At 45.4% G+C, this 15,473-nt stretch overlaps 1 protein-coding gene across 1 annotated transcript; it reads right to left on the bottom strand.

Moving 5' to 3' along the window:
- Window positions 1–7,518: 7,518 nt before the first annotated feature.
- LOC114602190 (phospholipase A2 inhibitor NAI-like) lies at window positions 7,519–14,479 on the bottom strand. Its single transcript, XM_077932512.1, has 5 exons — window positions 14,431–14,479; window positions 13,271–13,393; window positions 9,846–9,998; window positions 8,196–8,342; window positions 7,519–7,697 (listed from the first exon to the last, which is right to left on the bottom strand). The coding sequence occupies exons 1-5, from the start codon at window positions 14,477–14,479 to the stop codon at window positions 7,519–7,521; spliced, it is 651 nt and encodes a 216-aa protein (XP_077788638.1).
- Window positions 14,480–15,473: the final 994 nt, after the last annotated feature.

The following is a 15,473-nucleotide window of genomic DNA, read 5'->3' as shown; positions in this document are numbered from 1 at the left end:
TCCTGCAAAAATACCATGGTCTGGCTGGCAATGATCCTAATCTTTCAGCGGCAGAACCAGCTACCCCTTTTCAACGTGCAGTCCTTGCCTGTTCCTTAATTCAGGATACTATGGCATTCCCTGTTATTGTGCCCCCTGCTGGTGCCCCGGCAGGCACCCAAGCCCAACACCAACCTTTTGACTTTAAGATTTTGAAAGAGCCGCAACAGTCAGTAAAGGCCAATGGACTCCAAGCCCCATATACGCAGGCGCTTTTAGAAGCCACATTAGCCCAGCTCTTGGTTCCAGAGGACATCAAGCTTTTGGCCCATACAGTGTTACCCCCATCAGCTGGTGTTTTGTTTGCCCACGAATGGGAAACTGCCCGCCGTGCTTATGCTCCAGCCTTGTTACAACAAGTCAGAGGAAATAATCCAAATGTTACCCTCGCAGACGTCATAGATGCCATGATGGGGCGTGGTCCCTTCGCTCAAGCTTCAGTGCAAGCCACACTGCTGCAAATCTTATTGAGGGACACTGCTCTTGCTGCTAAACAAGCAATGAGAAAAATCCCAGAACCCCGTATTCAATCAAGGTGGGGTTCAATCAGGCAAGAGGCAAGAGAATCATATTCTTCCTTTATGGACAGACTGCTTACAGCAGTGAGTCGCCAAATTGAAAACCCTGAAGCCAAACAAATAATTATCAAACAATTGGCCTTTGAAAATGCCAATGAGGATTGTAAGGTTGTGTTACGACCAATAATACACAATCCTGCCACAGACACAGCAGCCATGCTTCGCATTTGTCAGTCTGTAGGTACAGCCACCCACAAGGCTCATCTGCTGGCAGCAGTGCTAAATGAAAACCAGCCTGTAGCCACCGATACAACTTGTTTCCAGTGTGGCAAACCAGGATCACTGATACCCCAGTGGGGGGTAGAACAGTGGCCTCTACCAAAAGAAAAATCCGCAGCAGCGGCACCAGCTATCTCTGAACAGCCTATTTCTGAACAATTGACTTTCGGCCACATTGAACCATCTTCATTCCACTGGCTCCAGCAGACAGGGAACGGTTTGCTTTTACATTGCCAGTATATAACAATTCGCAGCCCACCCAGCGATATCAGTGGGTTGTCCTACCTCACAGCATGCGGAACTCCCCTACAATTTGTCAACATTTTGTGGGTGAAGCATTGAAACCTTTCTGCATGCGCCACCTAGAGGTGCTGCACATGAGCTGCATCTGGCAGTGTTTGCCTTCCTAACCATTTGCCTTGCCATCCTTTGCTGCACCGTTATACAAGGAAGAGAAGCCGACGACCCAGTCCAGTTGAAACCACCATATTTCACCTCATCGGCTGGCAAGCAGCTGTTGTCAGCTTCCTACTCTGGCTGGCTCAGCCACTTTCGAACTAGAAGAACAGCATTGTTGAATAAGACTTTTAGGGGAGAAAATTATCATAAGATATGGAGGGATGACATTTTTGTACAAGATATGATTATGTTTGCCAGTTTATTGCATGCTTCCAAATGTTGGGTGTGTATGCCAGTCATTCAGGCATAATGCTTCATGGTGTGTCTGTCAATGGATCTTTTCAATTTACTAATATTATATCCCCTAAGCAAACTTTTTGGCCTCCAGTACAATTGACCCTCCATGAGCCTGCCCCCATTTATTTTCAAATTAAAGAGGGGAAAGAATCATGGGGCATATATCCAAACTGTCAATATACATTGAATCTCACTTTTAATAGCTCTTGTTCTCTTACAGGAACATACAGTGACCAATCTCAGTGCTATAGGAGTGACACCAGTGCATGGCTAATAAACTAGAAAGGAAGCCTACCATGCAGCTTGGAATCAGAATTCTTATATTCTTGGGTTCCGGATGGAAGTTGGCTTCGACATTTATTGATTTTAGTGATCATTATAGTAGTTATTTGTGTTATTTTGTGTTGCTGTATACAATGTATTCCTTCTTTAATTTCTATATGTACTGCATGGTTCTCCAGTCCGCGGCCCGCTTCCGGTGCCACAAGAGTCGCTTATCGCACTCGATATAACCGTATTGGTACTGACATATATGACCCTGATTAATAAAATAAAGAAAGAGGGCATGTGGGAGTCATAAAGCCACGGCAAAGGCTTGTAATATTGCAGGGTGCCCCCTGACCCTGGCTGACCAGCACTCTGAGCTTTACAATGTATTGGAATGTATTGACCTTAAATGGAGTTGTGTTTCCTCTGGGCAATGATGACCTTATATGGTTTGTGGGTGGGTTAAAGCCATGACCGGATGTAGGTAATGTGAGACATTGGCAAACGGCCATGCGGCTGGAGAGAGACAAAGGATAATAAAAAAGCTACGGGAGGAGAGAGAAGTTCGAAAGGAGCTGCTCATACCATCCTGAAAATATTGCTGGCTCTGTGTGTCTTTATTTTATGCTAAACTGCACCATTTGTAATGGCTGGCTCCAACAGCAACACAAGGCAGGGCATCTTGCCCAAGCGGGGGCTGGCAAGCAATAGCTCAATACCTCTCGCCCATATTTCCATAAAATATCTCCCTTGAAAGCCTGGCTAAAAGGTTATCTAGATGGGTCAGTAGCTTTGTACTTGTGGGAAGGGTTTTTCCCAAGGTGTTGGATTCCTTTGGCTTTTCAGCCAGTGGCTCAGAATACAGCAACTCAAGAGCCAGTTAGAGAGCTACCTGTGGTAGCCAGAAAGAAGGTTAGGAAGCAGCTTGCATTGGGACGTATGGTGGGATCCCCTTGATTCTCCTTTGTCCTGATTTTCATTTATCCCCATTGGGGATCGCCCCTAAGAAAGCCCCATATAATTCCATCTGATCCATATTTATCGCATCCCAAAGGCACCTCAGTGAATGATGCTATCCCTCCGGAATTGTTCCGTGAAATATGCATCTTTGGATCACGCAGTTGAGCTTACCAACAAATTGGAGGAGGTGCCTTGTTGGCATTATGCGATATTGAATCGGCTGTTAGGCTGCTGCTGGTTCACCCTCAAGATTTTAAGTAGTTATGCTTTAATTGGATGGTCCTTATATTGATAAGGCGATGCCAGTGGGTTGCTCAATAGGCTGTGCAGCACTTGAGTCCTTTAGCATCTGCTTAGGCTTACTGGACGCCCCTTTATTCCCTGAGGAGCTGGATGTTCTGTTGGCAGTGGAGGACAGTGGGTCCTACTGCCCCTTTTAATGTATTTGGGGGCTAGCTGGATACCGTTGCTCAAACATCTGCTTGCCTGTGGAAAAGCTGTTTGCCTTGAAGGACGTTATTGTAATACTTCCTCTGAAGCAAGTGTTGCTTTGTCAGATCCTATCATTCCTAGGTCAGTTAAATTTTGCATGCAGGGTGGTTGCTCCAGGCTGCCCCTTCCATTCCTGCTTGGCCAGGTGGTCTCATGGCCTGGGGTCCCTTCATCATCATGTACAGTGGCCTTGAGCCTGGCAGGGCAAGGCAATCACATGTGACCTAACTTTTCTCGAGTTTTCCCCATTGTAGTGTCAGCGCACATCTGGACTGAGGAGTTTAGGGACCGTCGGGTCTGTCTTGGTCTGATAACCAGGCAGTGTGAGAGTCCTGGCAAAACGGTCCTCATGCTCTGACAGAGTCTTCACACTGCTTAAGGTTTAATATTGCGTTTCTGCTCGCTTTATTTCAGGATCATCTAATGTTTTCGCTGTCGCTCTATCCCGTTTTTTCAGTTGGAGAGCTTCAGATCCTGGGCTCTGGACGCCCAGCTATAGACGGATTTTTCTGGAGCTCCTGTGGCACTTGGCAACAATTCATAATTATGAGGAGTAGTAGCTTACGTTTCCCCATCCGCTTTCAGGTCTTATGAGAATGCCTGGACTGATTTCTTAAAATTTAGCTGGCAGTCCTCGGCCATTCAGAAGAACCTGCCCCCATCCTCTGAGCAGGACCTGCAGTAATTCGCCCACCTGCTGCAGATCGGATGCACTGTTAAAACTATCAGAATTCAGTCTGGTGCAATGTCTGCTAGAGTAAAGCTTTAATTTTTCAGAGACCCTTCTAAAAGTGTGTCGTGCGCAGGGTCTCGGAAGGTTGGAATAGGCTCCAACCTTCACAGGACAGCAGGCAGGAAGCTGGTCAATCTTTGACCTATGCAGTATCCGCAACAAGTTAAGACTTGTCGGCTGGTTCAAGATCAAGACGAGACTTCTTTCAGTATTCCATTGTAATTTTGGTGTACTGAGGGTTGGGGAAATTGTGTTGGAGCCAGCATGGGGCTGAGAGTTTGGAGGCTTATTGCCTCAGGACTTTTCCTTATCTGCTTTGGAGCTTGTCATAAGTGTCTGGAGCTCTAAGTCAGACCTAGTGAGCAGGGTTGCCACCATCAGGCTTCCAGTCACAGGTGAGGTGGGCCCTTGCCCTGTTATTGGATACCGGAAATATTTGGCTTTTGGTTCCCCTGGGGGCTGGCTTGATCCTAGTGCACAGAAATAAGTTCCGGTTCGACAGGCATCTAATTGCTCACGTTGTGCACCAGTTATTGCAGCCTGCAGCTTGCCTAGCGCTGAACACGCCTCATTCCTTCCAAATAGGTGCTGCTGCAAAGGCTGCACACTGGGGCCTGTTAGTAGACAGGATTGTGAATATGGGTCATTGGAAGTCTGACGCTGACAAAGGTTATGTCAGGAAGCATCGCCAATGATGCCTGTGCTGATGCCTGTCTGTTATTCCTTTTTTCATAGGAGCAGCTGTGCGCATTTGGATTGTCGGCCACAGCATCATGCACTGAGCTGGCAAGCACCCTGACGAGTCTGGACTGGGGGAGCCATCTCGGCCTTCCTGCCCATGTTTCTAGCTCCAGTCCGCATTTGGATTGTGGGGCACAGCATCGTTTACTGGGCTGGCATCAGAGCTAGGCAGTCTGGAAGGGGACTGGGTCTTGGCCGCCCGCAGCATGTGCAGGTGTTGTGGATGTCCAGGCGCAGAATGCAGTGGAGCGAATTCATCCCGCTAATTAAGCAGAGGGTGCTTTCGGATGGACCCCCCCATGGCAATTGTGGTTCAGCTGGGGGAGAACGATGTGGCAACTTATGATTGCTTTACTTTGCGCTCCACGATTCAGAGAGACTTGGGGGAATTGGTGACCTTAATACCCACAGTTAAAATATTTTGGTCACAATTGTTGCAAAGGCGCAATTGGCACGGCATTTCTTGACCTGAGGCTGCTGAAAGGGCCAGGAAGCGCATTAATTCCGCAGTGTGTAAGAAGGTGGCGGAATTGGGTGGGTTGGTTATTTCCCACCCGGATATTACCTTCAAGGCTCTGGCCCTTTACCGCAATGATGGAGTACATCTCTCTGTACTGGGGAATGATGTTTGATTGGATGCGGTAACTGCAAGGTTGAAGGTTGGGTTGGGATTGTGAGTGGTTGGCGGCGAGCGTAAAGGGCTCGATTGGCGGTTAGGCATTGGTTATAAATTGGTGGAGGAGGGGTTAGGATAGGCTGGGCCTGCCCCTCCATGGTTGCTGTGGAAAGGGAATTCCGTTAAAGGAATCCTGGGGCTTGCCATCTTTTCGTCCAATCCCTGGAATGGGACTAGGGCCAGCAAGCCTTCGGGGAGCATGCGGATGAGAATTGAGGGTCTGTGACTCAGCTCCATTTCTCTCCGACTTGTTTTCCCACACTGTCTTTCGGTGGTGCCCGGAAGTCAGTTCTGTCCCCAGGCGGGGGGACAGATAGTCTTAACCAATGCCTAAACAACCACTCACAGTTTTGTATTTAAATAAAGTTGTGGCCAAAATTGTGCCAAAAAACTTAAACAAAAATTAATTGTGCATTGTGAGTTATTTGGGGGGTGGCTTGGGGACCTCGACACGCAATGCATGTTTGCTAGATAGGCAAATGGGAGGAGCTGAAGCCCTGTGAGTATTTTCCTGTATGGTTCCTAGAAGGAACTCTGAAAGACACTCCCACTGTGCCCCATTTGTTGAGGGTGTGGGCACTTCCTCTTCCTTTTTGCTCTCTCATCATCATTCTTCCAGCAATGTAGAACCATCTGTTTGTCTGAGCTCCAAAGCTCAGACTCCATCATAAGCTTGACCAAAGTATGTCTTTGTAACTGGATCACCATTTTATGCCCCTCTGGACAAAGCTGCTGTATCTGTTACTCTTCAACAAGTATTCTGAATGATTATACGTTATCTTTACCTTTTTCAAGCAAGAATCTGTGTGATTATTGTTTTAAGGGGGAGAAAAAAGGAAAAACCTTTTAAGCAGCAAGGGGATACACTCTGCTGAACTTACAAACATGAGGGAGGATAATATCTAATAAATACAACTTTTCTGAGCATCAATACACATCTCTACTTGAAGGGCAGCAGGTGATGGCATGACGTGATGTCATACCATCATGTTGTGCTTGTGTGTGGTGGGCACCCACATACTGGGGCTCAGGTTAGTGCCTCTGGTCACAGGTGTCTCCTCCTCCTCCTGCAACAGGCTACTCTCCCCCCCCCCCCAAAAAAAAAAACAACCCAGGAGGGGCATGAAAAGAGTAGAGGTGAGATCAGCTGCACACAGTCTCAGTCAAGGAAAAAGCCCTGGAGAGGAGACTTAGGCAGATGCGAGGTGTTTGGGGATCTTTCGTCTTGGTAACTGATTTCATGGAGTAAAACCCACAGGAAATGAGCTGTTGTATTCATTAGGCCTGACACTCTGTGAAAATTGTGTTTTTACTAAGAAAGAGTTAACTCAAACTTTTGTGGAACCAGAAGAAACCCGAGTCCCCCTAAAAAATGGAGGCAAAGCTTGCTGGCTCCCTTTAACTGTGAGACCGAATTGTCTGCCTCAACATTCAGTCTGAGCTGTTACATGACTGAAATGTGTCCCAGTATAGGACTGTGATTGATTAATCTCCCCCAGGAATTTCAAAACGACCCTTTAAGAAGTATCTGAATTTGTACAAGAGGGACAGGGCACAACAAACTTCAAAGTAAATACCTTAGATTATTTACATGGTTTTGCAGAAGAAAATATGCTGTACTCATTTGATTGATTGAGCTTTGGTGGGCGTTGCGCTGCACATCTGCTGTGGCACTCCCCATTTTACCTCTAGTGGCGAAATAGGATAGACCACTCTTGACAGCAAGGCAGCCCAAAGTCTGCCATTCTTCTCTGGTAGGGACTTGATCTTCCTTCCATTTCTTTTTTCTCCCCATTTTACCTTAAGTGGAGAAATGGGATGCACCACCCAAAGTCGACTAATTATTGATTAAAATTTGACCTGAACGTCTGGCCAGGGATTTCACCCCTCCCCGCTGCCAAAGCTATCTCCCATCTCCAAGCACTATTATTTTCCCCAAGAAATGTTGCTTTTGGTAAAATGATACAACACACATGATTTGCCATATATATTTATTTTGGGCATGATTCAATGACCTCATTTGTACATGAAAGTCAAATACAGCCTGTCTTTGAGGAGGAGCTTCTAGACTTCTAGAAAGAAAGCTTGGGAGTCCTCAAGCTGAGACCACCCCTTCTTCAACCCCTAGGCGAAACGGTGGTGTCTTCTGTGGCATCCTCGTCCATTGCTTCAGTGCAGTCTGTTTGAATGATGTCAAATCCCAATGATCCAAGATCAGTCTCCAGCAACCCATCCATGTAGTCACACACACTAGCTGTTGCACAGCCTCGGAAAGCGCCCAGGATCCTGCTTCCCCCTGTTGGGAAAAACACACACATATATTTTTGGAATCCAAAACCCACTCCCTGAAACAGAAGGGTAGGCAACTTTTCTCAGACCAAGAGCCTTTTTCCAGTCTGGGTGACCTTCTGGGAGGTCCACATGCCATTGGAAACATATGTAAAATTCACCTTTACACGGCAGGCTATTTTCTAGATACATTCAAACCCCCTTCTCTGTTCTCCCTCAAGGTAACCAAGATTCAGGGGCAACAATCCAGCCAGGCCAAAGCATACAGGTAGGGTATGAAGTGGGGCTTGTGAGGGGTGTGGCCTAGGGAGAGGAGGTGTGGCTAAGGTGGATCCAAAGGGCCAGAGAGAGAGAGAGTCCTAGAGGAATGCCTTTGGCTCCTGGACCTGTGGGTCTCCATCCTGCCCCCTCCAATTTAAAGTGCAAATTTTAAGATGTATTTTTATTTAACAAAATCTATGTTTACAGATGGGGCCGTAGCTGCACTCCATAATACAAGACTCACCAAAGTCCATGCCAGCCGCAAGGTAGAAGCATTGATCCTCATCATTTCTGCAGCTGACGGTCTTATTGCTCTCACACTCATCTGAAAAGATGTTGATGCAACTCGGGCACTTCAGCCCATTGGGCTCCCTTGTCTCAGTCTCAGGCACTGGAAAACAATCACCACACCACACCAACATTGCAATTAGTCAATGTATTTCTTTTGCAGATGCAAACCACAAATTGCTGTACGTGAGGGGTGGGAATTGTGCTTCCCCTTCCAAGATGGATGCATACCACCTTCTAGCACTTCTGCAAGTGGAGTGCTTCAGCCATGCTTCATTCATCCAGGGCTACATTAAGGCATGGTGCAAGAGATTTCTGACTGGGGCCACATTCACAGCAAACATTTCAAGCACAGGGATATCACTTTAAGCAATTGGGCTTAGCACTGAGCACCACTGGGGGGCATTCTGAGAGACAAAATGGTAGCCATGAATGCACACAAACAATGATAAAATTCTACAAAATGGCCCTCTTCCTTAGAGTGGTAAAGAGAAAGAAAGCTCTTAGTAGCTTTATCCTTAAAAATCACTTCTGGAAAAACATGTGCTTAGTTTTGGTAAATGATTTCACCTAAGAAAAAATGCCAGCTAATAAGAGCTATTGTGTGGGGTTTGTTTGTTAATCCATAGCTCTGTGAGGGGAATAGGGGTTTTCCAATTAACCCTCAAGCACCCTTAAGAAACTACCACTCCCAGAATTCTTTGTCCTAGTGTTGTTATAGTGTTTACAATAAAAGCTTACACTAGGATGTTGGGAATGCTAAGGTGAATCACCAAGGAAGGAGGGGTGAGTCAAGATCTACATCAGGAACAAGGGTGGGAGGAGACCAGAGTTTAAATCTGTACTTGAGCCACGACACTTGCTGTGTGACCTGGGACCAGACACTGCCCCTTAGCCTGACTTACTTTACACGGGTGTTTGAGGCTAAAATGGTGAGCAGGAGAGCCAGACACGACACCTTAAGCTCTTTGAAGGAAAGAGTAGGGTTGTAAATATCAGAAGCTGCTGCAGGAGAGGGACTGTGAGTAACATCATGTGAGGAATGTTTCTAGGACTAAGGTAGAACTGTGAAGCTTCCTTATAATATTTGCTCATGAATGCTGCATGCTGTTCAAGTAATCTTGTTATTGATACATGGTTTTTGGTTTTGTTCTATCTGCAGTCTTTCTTTTACTATTCTATGTTGTTAAATAATGCAAATAACCTCTTAGAAAGCACTGTTCTGTTGGCGAAGACAGGAGCCCATGTTGCGGATGTTTGTAGAAGGCCTGGCCAATCCAGAGGTATCATACTGCTTTCTCACTCGCTGGATCATCACCTTGTCATGGTGAGTGGGTTTGCACGCTTTCAAAAATGATCTTGTGAAGCTCCTGTCAGAAGTCTCTAACGGTAATAATGAATGACTTTCAACCCCCCAAATAAAGCTCAAATTAATCGTTTTTCCTAGTGTCACCCTCAGGCATCTCCTGGAGTGACTGGCTGCCACCATTCCTCCTTGTCTAGCCAGTCCCTGACATCAGGACACTGCCAAAAACTTGTTTGTCTTTCTTTGACATCTCTCATTGTTTGAGTTTGTGAGATCATCTTTCCTGATGATGATACTTACTTTCAGGAGGTCCGCTGTTGCACATATCTGTATTGCAGCAGGTTGACTTGCTCTGGATGTACAGTGCTGAGGTTATGGAGACACTGGTATGGTTTTCCTCACACAACTCTCTATCGATGCAGGACTTGAGAACCACTCTTGACCCCAAAAGTGCTATAAAAGAAAGAATTGGAATAGGAAACAACTAGATCTGGAGATAGGGCTGGTCCACCCATGAGGCAAGGATTGATGGTCACCTTATGTGGCAGGATCCAGAGGGGCAGGGGATCTGACCACCAAGAAAAGCATCGCCTGATGCTGCTGCCTTTGAAGCTGTGGTGTGATCCTTGGAGGCAATATCTGCCACCTCCTCGTCAGTTCCTCTCCCCCAGCTGAGCCACCCCATGTCCCTGTTGTTCGTGACAGGGACCTTGGAGCTCCTTCCTTTTTCTTTTTTAATATAATGTTTATTAAAATTTCTTTTTTCCTTTATAACAACCAAATAAAATTTCTACATCACATATATTTTGCTCAAGTTGAGCATTCACTTCCTCCCATCCCCCTCCCTGACTTCCATATGCAATCACTTTTATTTCGCATTTCTAAATCACCCTATTTACTTTATCTCCATCCTTAAAAGACTTACTTCTAATATTTATAAATAGGTATCAAATCATAACCTAACAAAATATTTTAAATCAATCCTGCAAATGTTTTAAAATGTTTGCAATGTCTATTCATATATGGTACAAATTTACTCCAGTCGTTTTCAAACAGTTCGTCTCACTGGTTTCAGATTTCCCCCATCGCAAGTTTAAAAGGTAAAGGGACCCCTGACCATTAGGTCCAGTCGTGACCAACTCTGGGGTTGAAATGCTCATCTCGCTTTATTGGCCAAGGGAGGCGGCGTACAGCTTCCGGGTCATGTACCAGCCAGAATAAGCCACTTCTGGCGAACTAGAGTAGCGCACGGAAACACAGTTTACCTTAATGCCAGAGCGGTACCTATTTATCTACTTGCACTTTGATGTGCTTTTGAACTGCCAGGTTGGCAGGAGAAGGGACCGAGCAATGGGAGCTCACCCCGTTGCGGGGATTCGAACCACTGACATTCTGATTTGCAAGTCCTAGGCTCTGTGGTTTAACCCACAGCGCCACCCGCATCAAATACCACCTCGGAGCTCCTTTCTGAGGCTCACTCCACCTCTCTGGTGCCCATGCAGGCACACTGCCTCTTTCCTTGTGGGGTGGTCATTCGCAAAGCGCAGGCTGCAAAGCCACCCTACCTATCCCTTGCAGGGCTGCCTGCAGTGCCTGGCTGCCTTCGACTGTCAGAGTGGCTTCCGTCTTTCCTCCTGTGCTGAAAAAGGCAGCCAGGTGGCAGCCAAGGCTGTCTCCGCCCGGAGCCTGCACTCCACACAGGCTCTTGCAGCTGGGGAGGGGGAGCACTTTAACTGAGCCCCCGCCCTACTACTAGCTCATTTGGGGTTTCCGCAAAATCGCTTGGCTGTGGCGAGGGCAGCGGTGTGCTCTTAACTCAAGCAGTTTAAGGAGGGAGGGAGGAATAATCTTTATAAGCCTCGTCATGCAGCTTGTTTCTCCCACTGCCGGTATGAAGGACAGAACACGATGGTGATTTCACTCAGCGATATATCTTTCATGAAACTGCCACCCCTCCTGAGTCCCTCTGCCTCCAGCTCCAGGCTGCTGCTTGTTTTGTTTTTCCTCAGTGTGCTGGAGGCAGAGGGACTCAGGATAGGCAGGGTTTCCCCCACCGATTTACTGCTGAGTGAAGCTGTCATCACGGTCTGCCCCTCATACCCAAATATCAATAAATCGCCCAGGACTAATCTTCAGTCACCCTTTCTTCCCGGTCTGCAGGGTGGGGAACATTTCATGATTTGCCTCTGGTATCCAATTGTGTTGAGCAGGCCCTGCTTGGAGCAGAAAGAGATTTCTCCAGTTTTATTTATTTATTTGTTGTACGTGAGTCAGGAATGGAGAACCTTTGGCTGTCCAGAGGTTTCTACCACCCTTCTCCTTAATGAATGGGACCAGTTCAGGAGGCTTCATGGGAAGGAATTCATCAATGAAATAAGTTTTGTGGCTGCCCAGGTAACTGGACAGGGTGGATTAAAATCAATTATTTTTTTAAAAATCAAAACAATCAGATTTTAAAATTTAAATCAGAATTTTTAAAATTTATATTGGACTTTTAAAATTTAAATTGTATTTTTTTTTAAAAAAATGCTTTAGGTGGAAAAATCTTTCTAAAGATAGTTTTCTATTTAAGTTACAATATAGTCCAAAGGCTATCCTCATCAGGAAATAAGGATTTGTTTTAAGTTTTTCATGTGTGCTATAACTCCCTCCAATGTATTTCTTAAAAAATCATTTAACCACATCAGTTAACAAACATGGATACATATGCTATAATGTTATTGTTTTAGTTAAATAAATTGTTTAAATTGTTATTAATTAAATGATTATTTTCCCCTTCCAATAAAGTACAGCAGAAAAATTGTCCAAATATAAACAGTTAATTTATTAAACCCCACAAATTTCATAATTATCTGTCAATGTATTTCTAATAGTATAACCAAATCAGTAATTTTGGATATAACTGTAAAAACTACTCTGAAAATTTATTACTCCAAAAATGAAACCTTCATCTCATTGTAAATATTAAGATTATACCAGCAAGAATGAGTCTTTCTGTAATAAATAAATAAATTAAATCAAGTCTTACTGACTAGTAATTTAAATCATTATTGAAATCAAATCCACCCTGTAACTGGACCAATGAGAGTCGATGCTGGAGCTCCTAAAGGGAGCATGTACTACAGGCAATTATGTCAGTTTCTCTTGGTTTCTTATTTTAAGTTCATTTCTCCACATTTTCATATCAGCCCCATCAACATTTAGTGTGAATGTAATTTTTACTCTTAGGCCCTATCTGCAGGGTCATACTGATTTAAGCAGTCATGGTTTCCCCCTTGGGGGGGGGGGCAGGATGTTTGTTGACTATATTGGCTGTGAATCCTGGCAGACTAGCTCTCTCCCTTGCAGGTCATTTTTCACTTGGCCTGGGAGATGGGAACCTGACAGACTCCAACTACAAAAGCTGTTGTAGGTTATTGTATGCACACTTTACCCTAGTATGTGCATTTGTCTATTGATTACATGGCTGGACAACTGAATTGCAAAATTGGGAGAAGGGCAGATTCTGAAGGATGGCTTTGTTTTGCTCTGCCAATTGAGTAAACGCACCTTTAAATATGAACTGACTTGAATTTCTTCCCTGCTCCTACAGGCAATGCAGAACCTAGAACACTACTTTATGAAAAGTCATGTTCCGTGGCTTGTGGCGAAGATATGGCCTTAGAAAATGAGTCAGGGGGTTTACGTTTTGGTGATCAAAGAGGTTGAAAGTTCTTCTCACTTACACAGTTTGCCAACTCCACTGGCAGACAAGCAGGACTGGTCACTGGAATCGTCACACTCCTCAGTGCTGGCATTTCTGCAATCTTTTCCTTGACTGAAACAAGACTCACATATCAGAGATGCCACTGCAGACAGGGGAGAAATGGGTTTGGAAAACTTTAGTAACTGTGTAGGAGGAATAGGTCTGCGTCAAGGTACATGAACACAACACTTTCTGCTACAAACACCATCTTACGAGAGGCAGCAAAGGCCACCGACTTTGATAGCTTCAAAAGTGGACTGGATAAATTCATGTTTACCATCCTCAATTGATACATTTTTTCCTGCAATATTGTAGGCACTATTTGTCTGAATACTTGTTACTGGAAACTGCAGAAAGGGAGCTGTTGCACTCAGATCTTTCTTAGGGGCTTCCCATAGGACCCATGGCAAGAACAAGAGGCTAGGCTAGATGGACCATTGTTCATCTACATAATGCTTTCTATATATATTCCTTCTGTAGTTCTTAAACTCTGAATGGGGGTGGGAAATGAATAGACCAGAGAATGATTGTCCAAGATGGCTCCTGCAGTCTGAGGGAGAGGACCAGTAGAGAAGGTGTGGGGAAACCGTTAACCCTCCCAAAGTTGTTGCACTACAACTCCCATCAGCACCAGCAAACATGACAGACTCTGGTAAGCACATCTGGTACCCCTGTGACCCGACTCCACTCAGAGATTGGAGTGGCATTTAACACCAGGAAACTTAAAGTTTGCATGGGGGGGCAGGGTAATTCCGCTCCAAAATATGAGAAGAATAGTGCCTATACATTGTCTCCTATCATAAATTTCTACAAATGCAAGAAACTTACTCTTTGCTTTAAATATGAGCTAGGATTCTCGTTCATTGAAGAGTGAACTACTGCCTTTCTCGCTCCCCCAATGTACTTGGGGATGCCACAGCTCTCTGTACGCATTTGGTTAAATAAAAATTGAATATTGGGAATGAAACAATATAGCATTGAGGATCCTTTGTAATCTGGCCTTGTGCTTTATTCCTCTCCCTTTCAAAGGAACCACAAGTCCTGGTTCCTTCCTCATCCTGCTTTAATTGCTGACCCCCCCCCCACCTCGTTCCTTCCTGGAAACATGATGAACAGCACGGGGGCTGTCCTTCTGCTCACCTGGAGGAAGCAGGGCCAAGAGGAGGCAGGAGATCAGGAGTGTCTTCATCATTCTAGAGAGCTGAAGAGGCAGGAAGGAGTTCGAGAACAGCAGTGGGCCAAGCAAGGAACTGATGCATGAAGATGCTTAGTTGGAGGAATTTATAGAGGATTGCAAGGAATACTTTGCCAGCACCCAGGAACAATGGATTCAGAACAGTGTCACAAATTATTAGAATTCTAATTATGCTATACCATAATGTAAAGCACAGTGTTGAAAACCAATCAAACCTCTTCCCCCTTCCAGTAACTCCAAGGACACGTCCCTCCTAATCTGTGCCAGCCTCAATTTCTCAACCCTGGATGTGGGGAAACGGGTCCCATCAGGTTACAGCACTGAAATTGGATTAGGCTTCTGGAAGCCAAGGCAGTTTCCCTGACAGTATGAACTTATTTGAAAGGGGGACAAATGTCTCTCCACAGTTTCCTTTGTGGTACAGTAATAAAATGCACAGCGACCTGGATCCCCTCCCTCCCATTAAATGCACTTGTTTGGGGTAAAGAATTGGTCCACTTGCTCTTTAAAATAAGTTGGTTAGAGTTAAGAGAGTCCCATGGACTGCAAAAAAATCAAACCTATCCATTCTGAAGAAATCAGCCCCGAGTGCTCACTGGAAGGACAGATCCTGAAGCTGAGGCTCCGATACTTTGGCCACCTCATGAGAAGAGAAGACTCCCTGGAATAGACCCTGATGCTGGGAAAGATTGAGGGCAGGAGAAGAGTACGCCAGAAGACGAGATTGTTGGGCAGTGTTCTCGAAGCCATTAACATGAATTTGACCAAACTGTGGGAGGCAGTGGGTGACAGGAGTGCCTGGGGTGCTCTGGTCCAGGGGGTCACGAAGAGTTGGACACGACTAAACGACTAAACAACAACAGAGTTAAGAGCAGCTGGGGGGGGATTGCAGGTCTGTGTCCAGAGGAGATTGCAGATTTAAGGGACTATCTTTTACTGGGGTTGGATATACACAAGCACAGCTCCACATCCTTTCCTTTGGTTTCTC

This window comes from Podarcis muralis, chromosome 7 (assembly GCF_964188315.1).
Source record: "Podarcis muralis chromosome 7, rPodMur119.hap1.1, whole genome shotgun sequence".
Lineage (NCBI taxonomy): Eukaryota > Metazoa > Chordata > Lepidosauria > Squamata > Lacertidae > Podarcis > Podarcis muralis.
This window is presented reverse-complemented; position numbering and strand designations above follow the sequence as displayed.

Bases quoted from the DNA above. Each gene is read 5' to 3' on its own strand.
- LOC114602190 (XM_077932512.1), bottom strand. From the start codon at position 14,479: ATGAAGACACTCCTGATCTCCTGCCTCCTCTTGGCCCTGCTTCCTCCA. The intron at 9,999-13,270 runs GTAAGTGAGAAG...TTTCTTTTATAG, and splicing joins CAGTGGAGTTGGCAAACTGT to CACTTTTGGGGTCAAGAGTG. The intron at 8,343-9,845 runs GTAAGTATCATC...ATTGTTTTCCAG, and splicing joins CAACAGCGGACCTCCTGAAA to TGCCTGAGACTGAGACAAGG.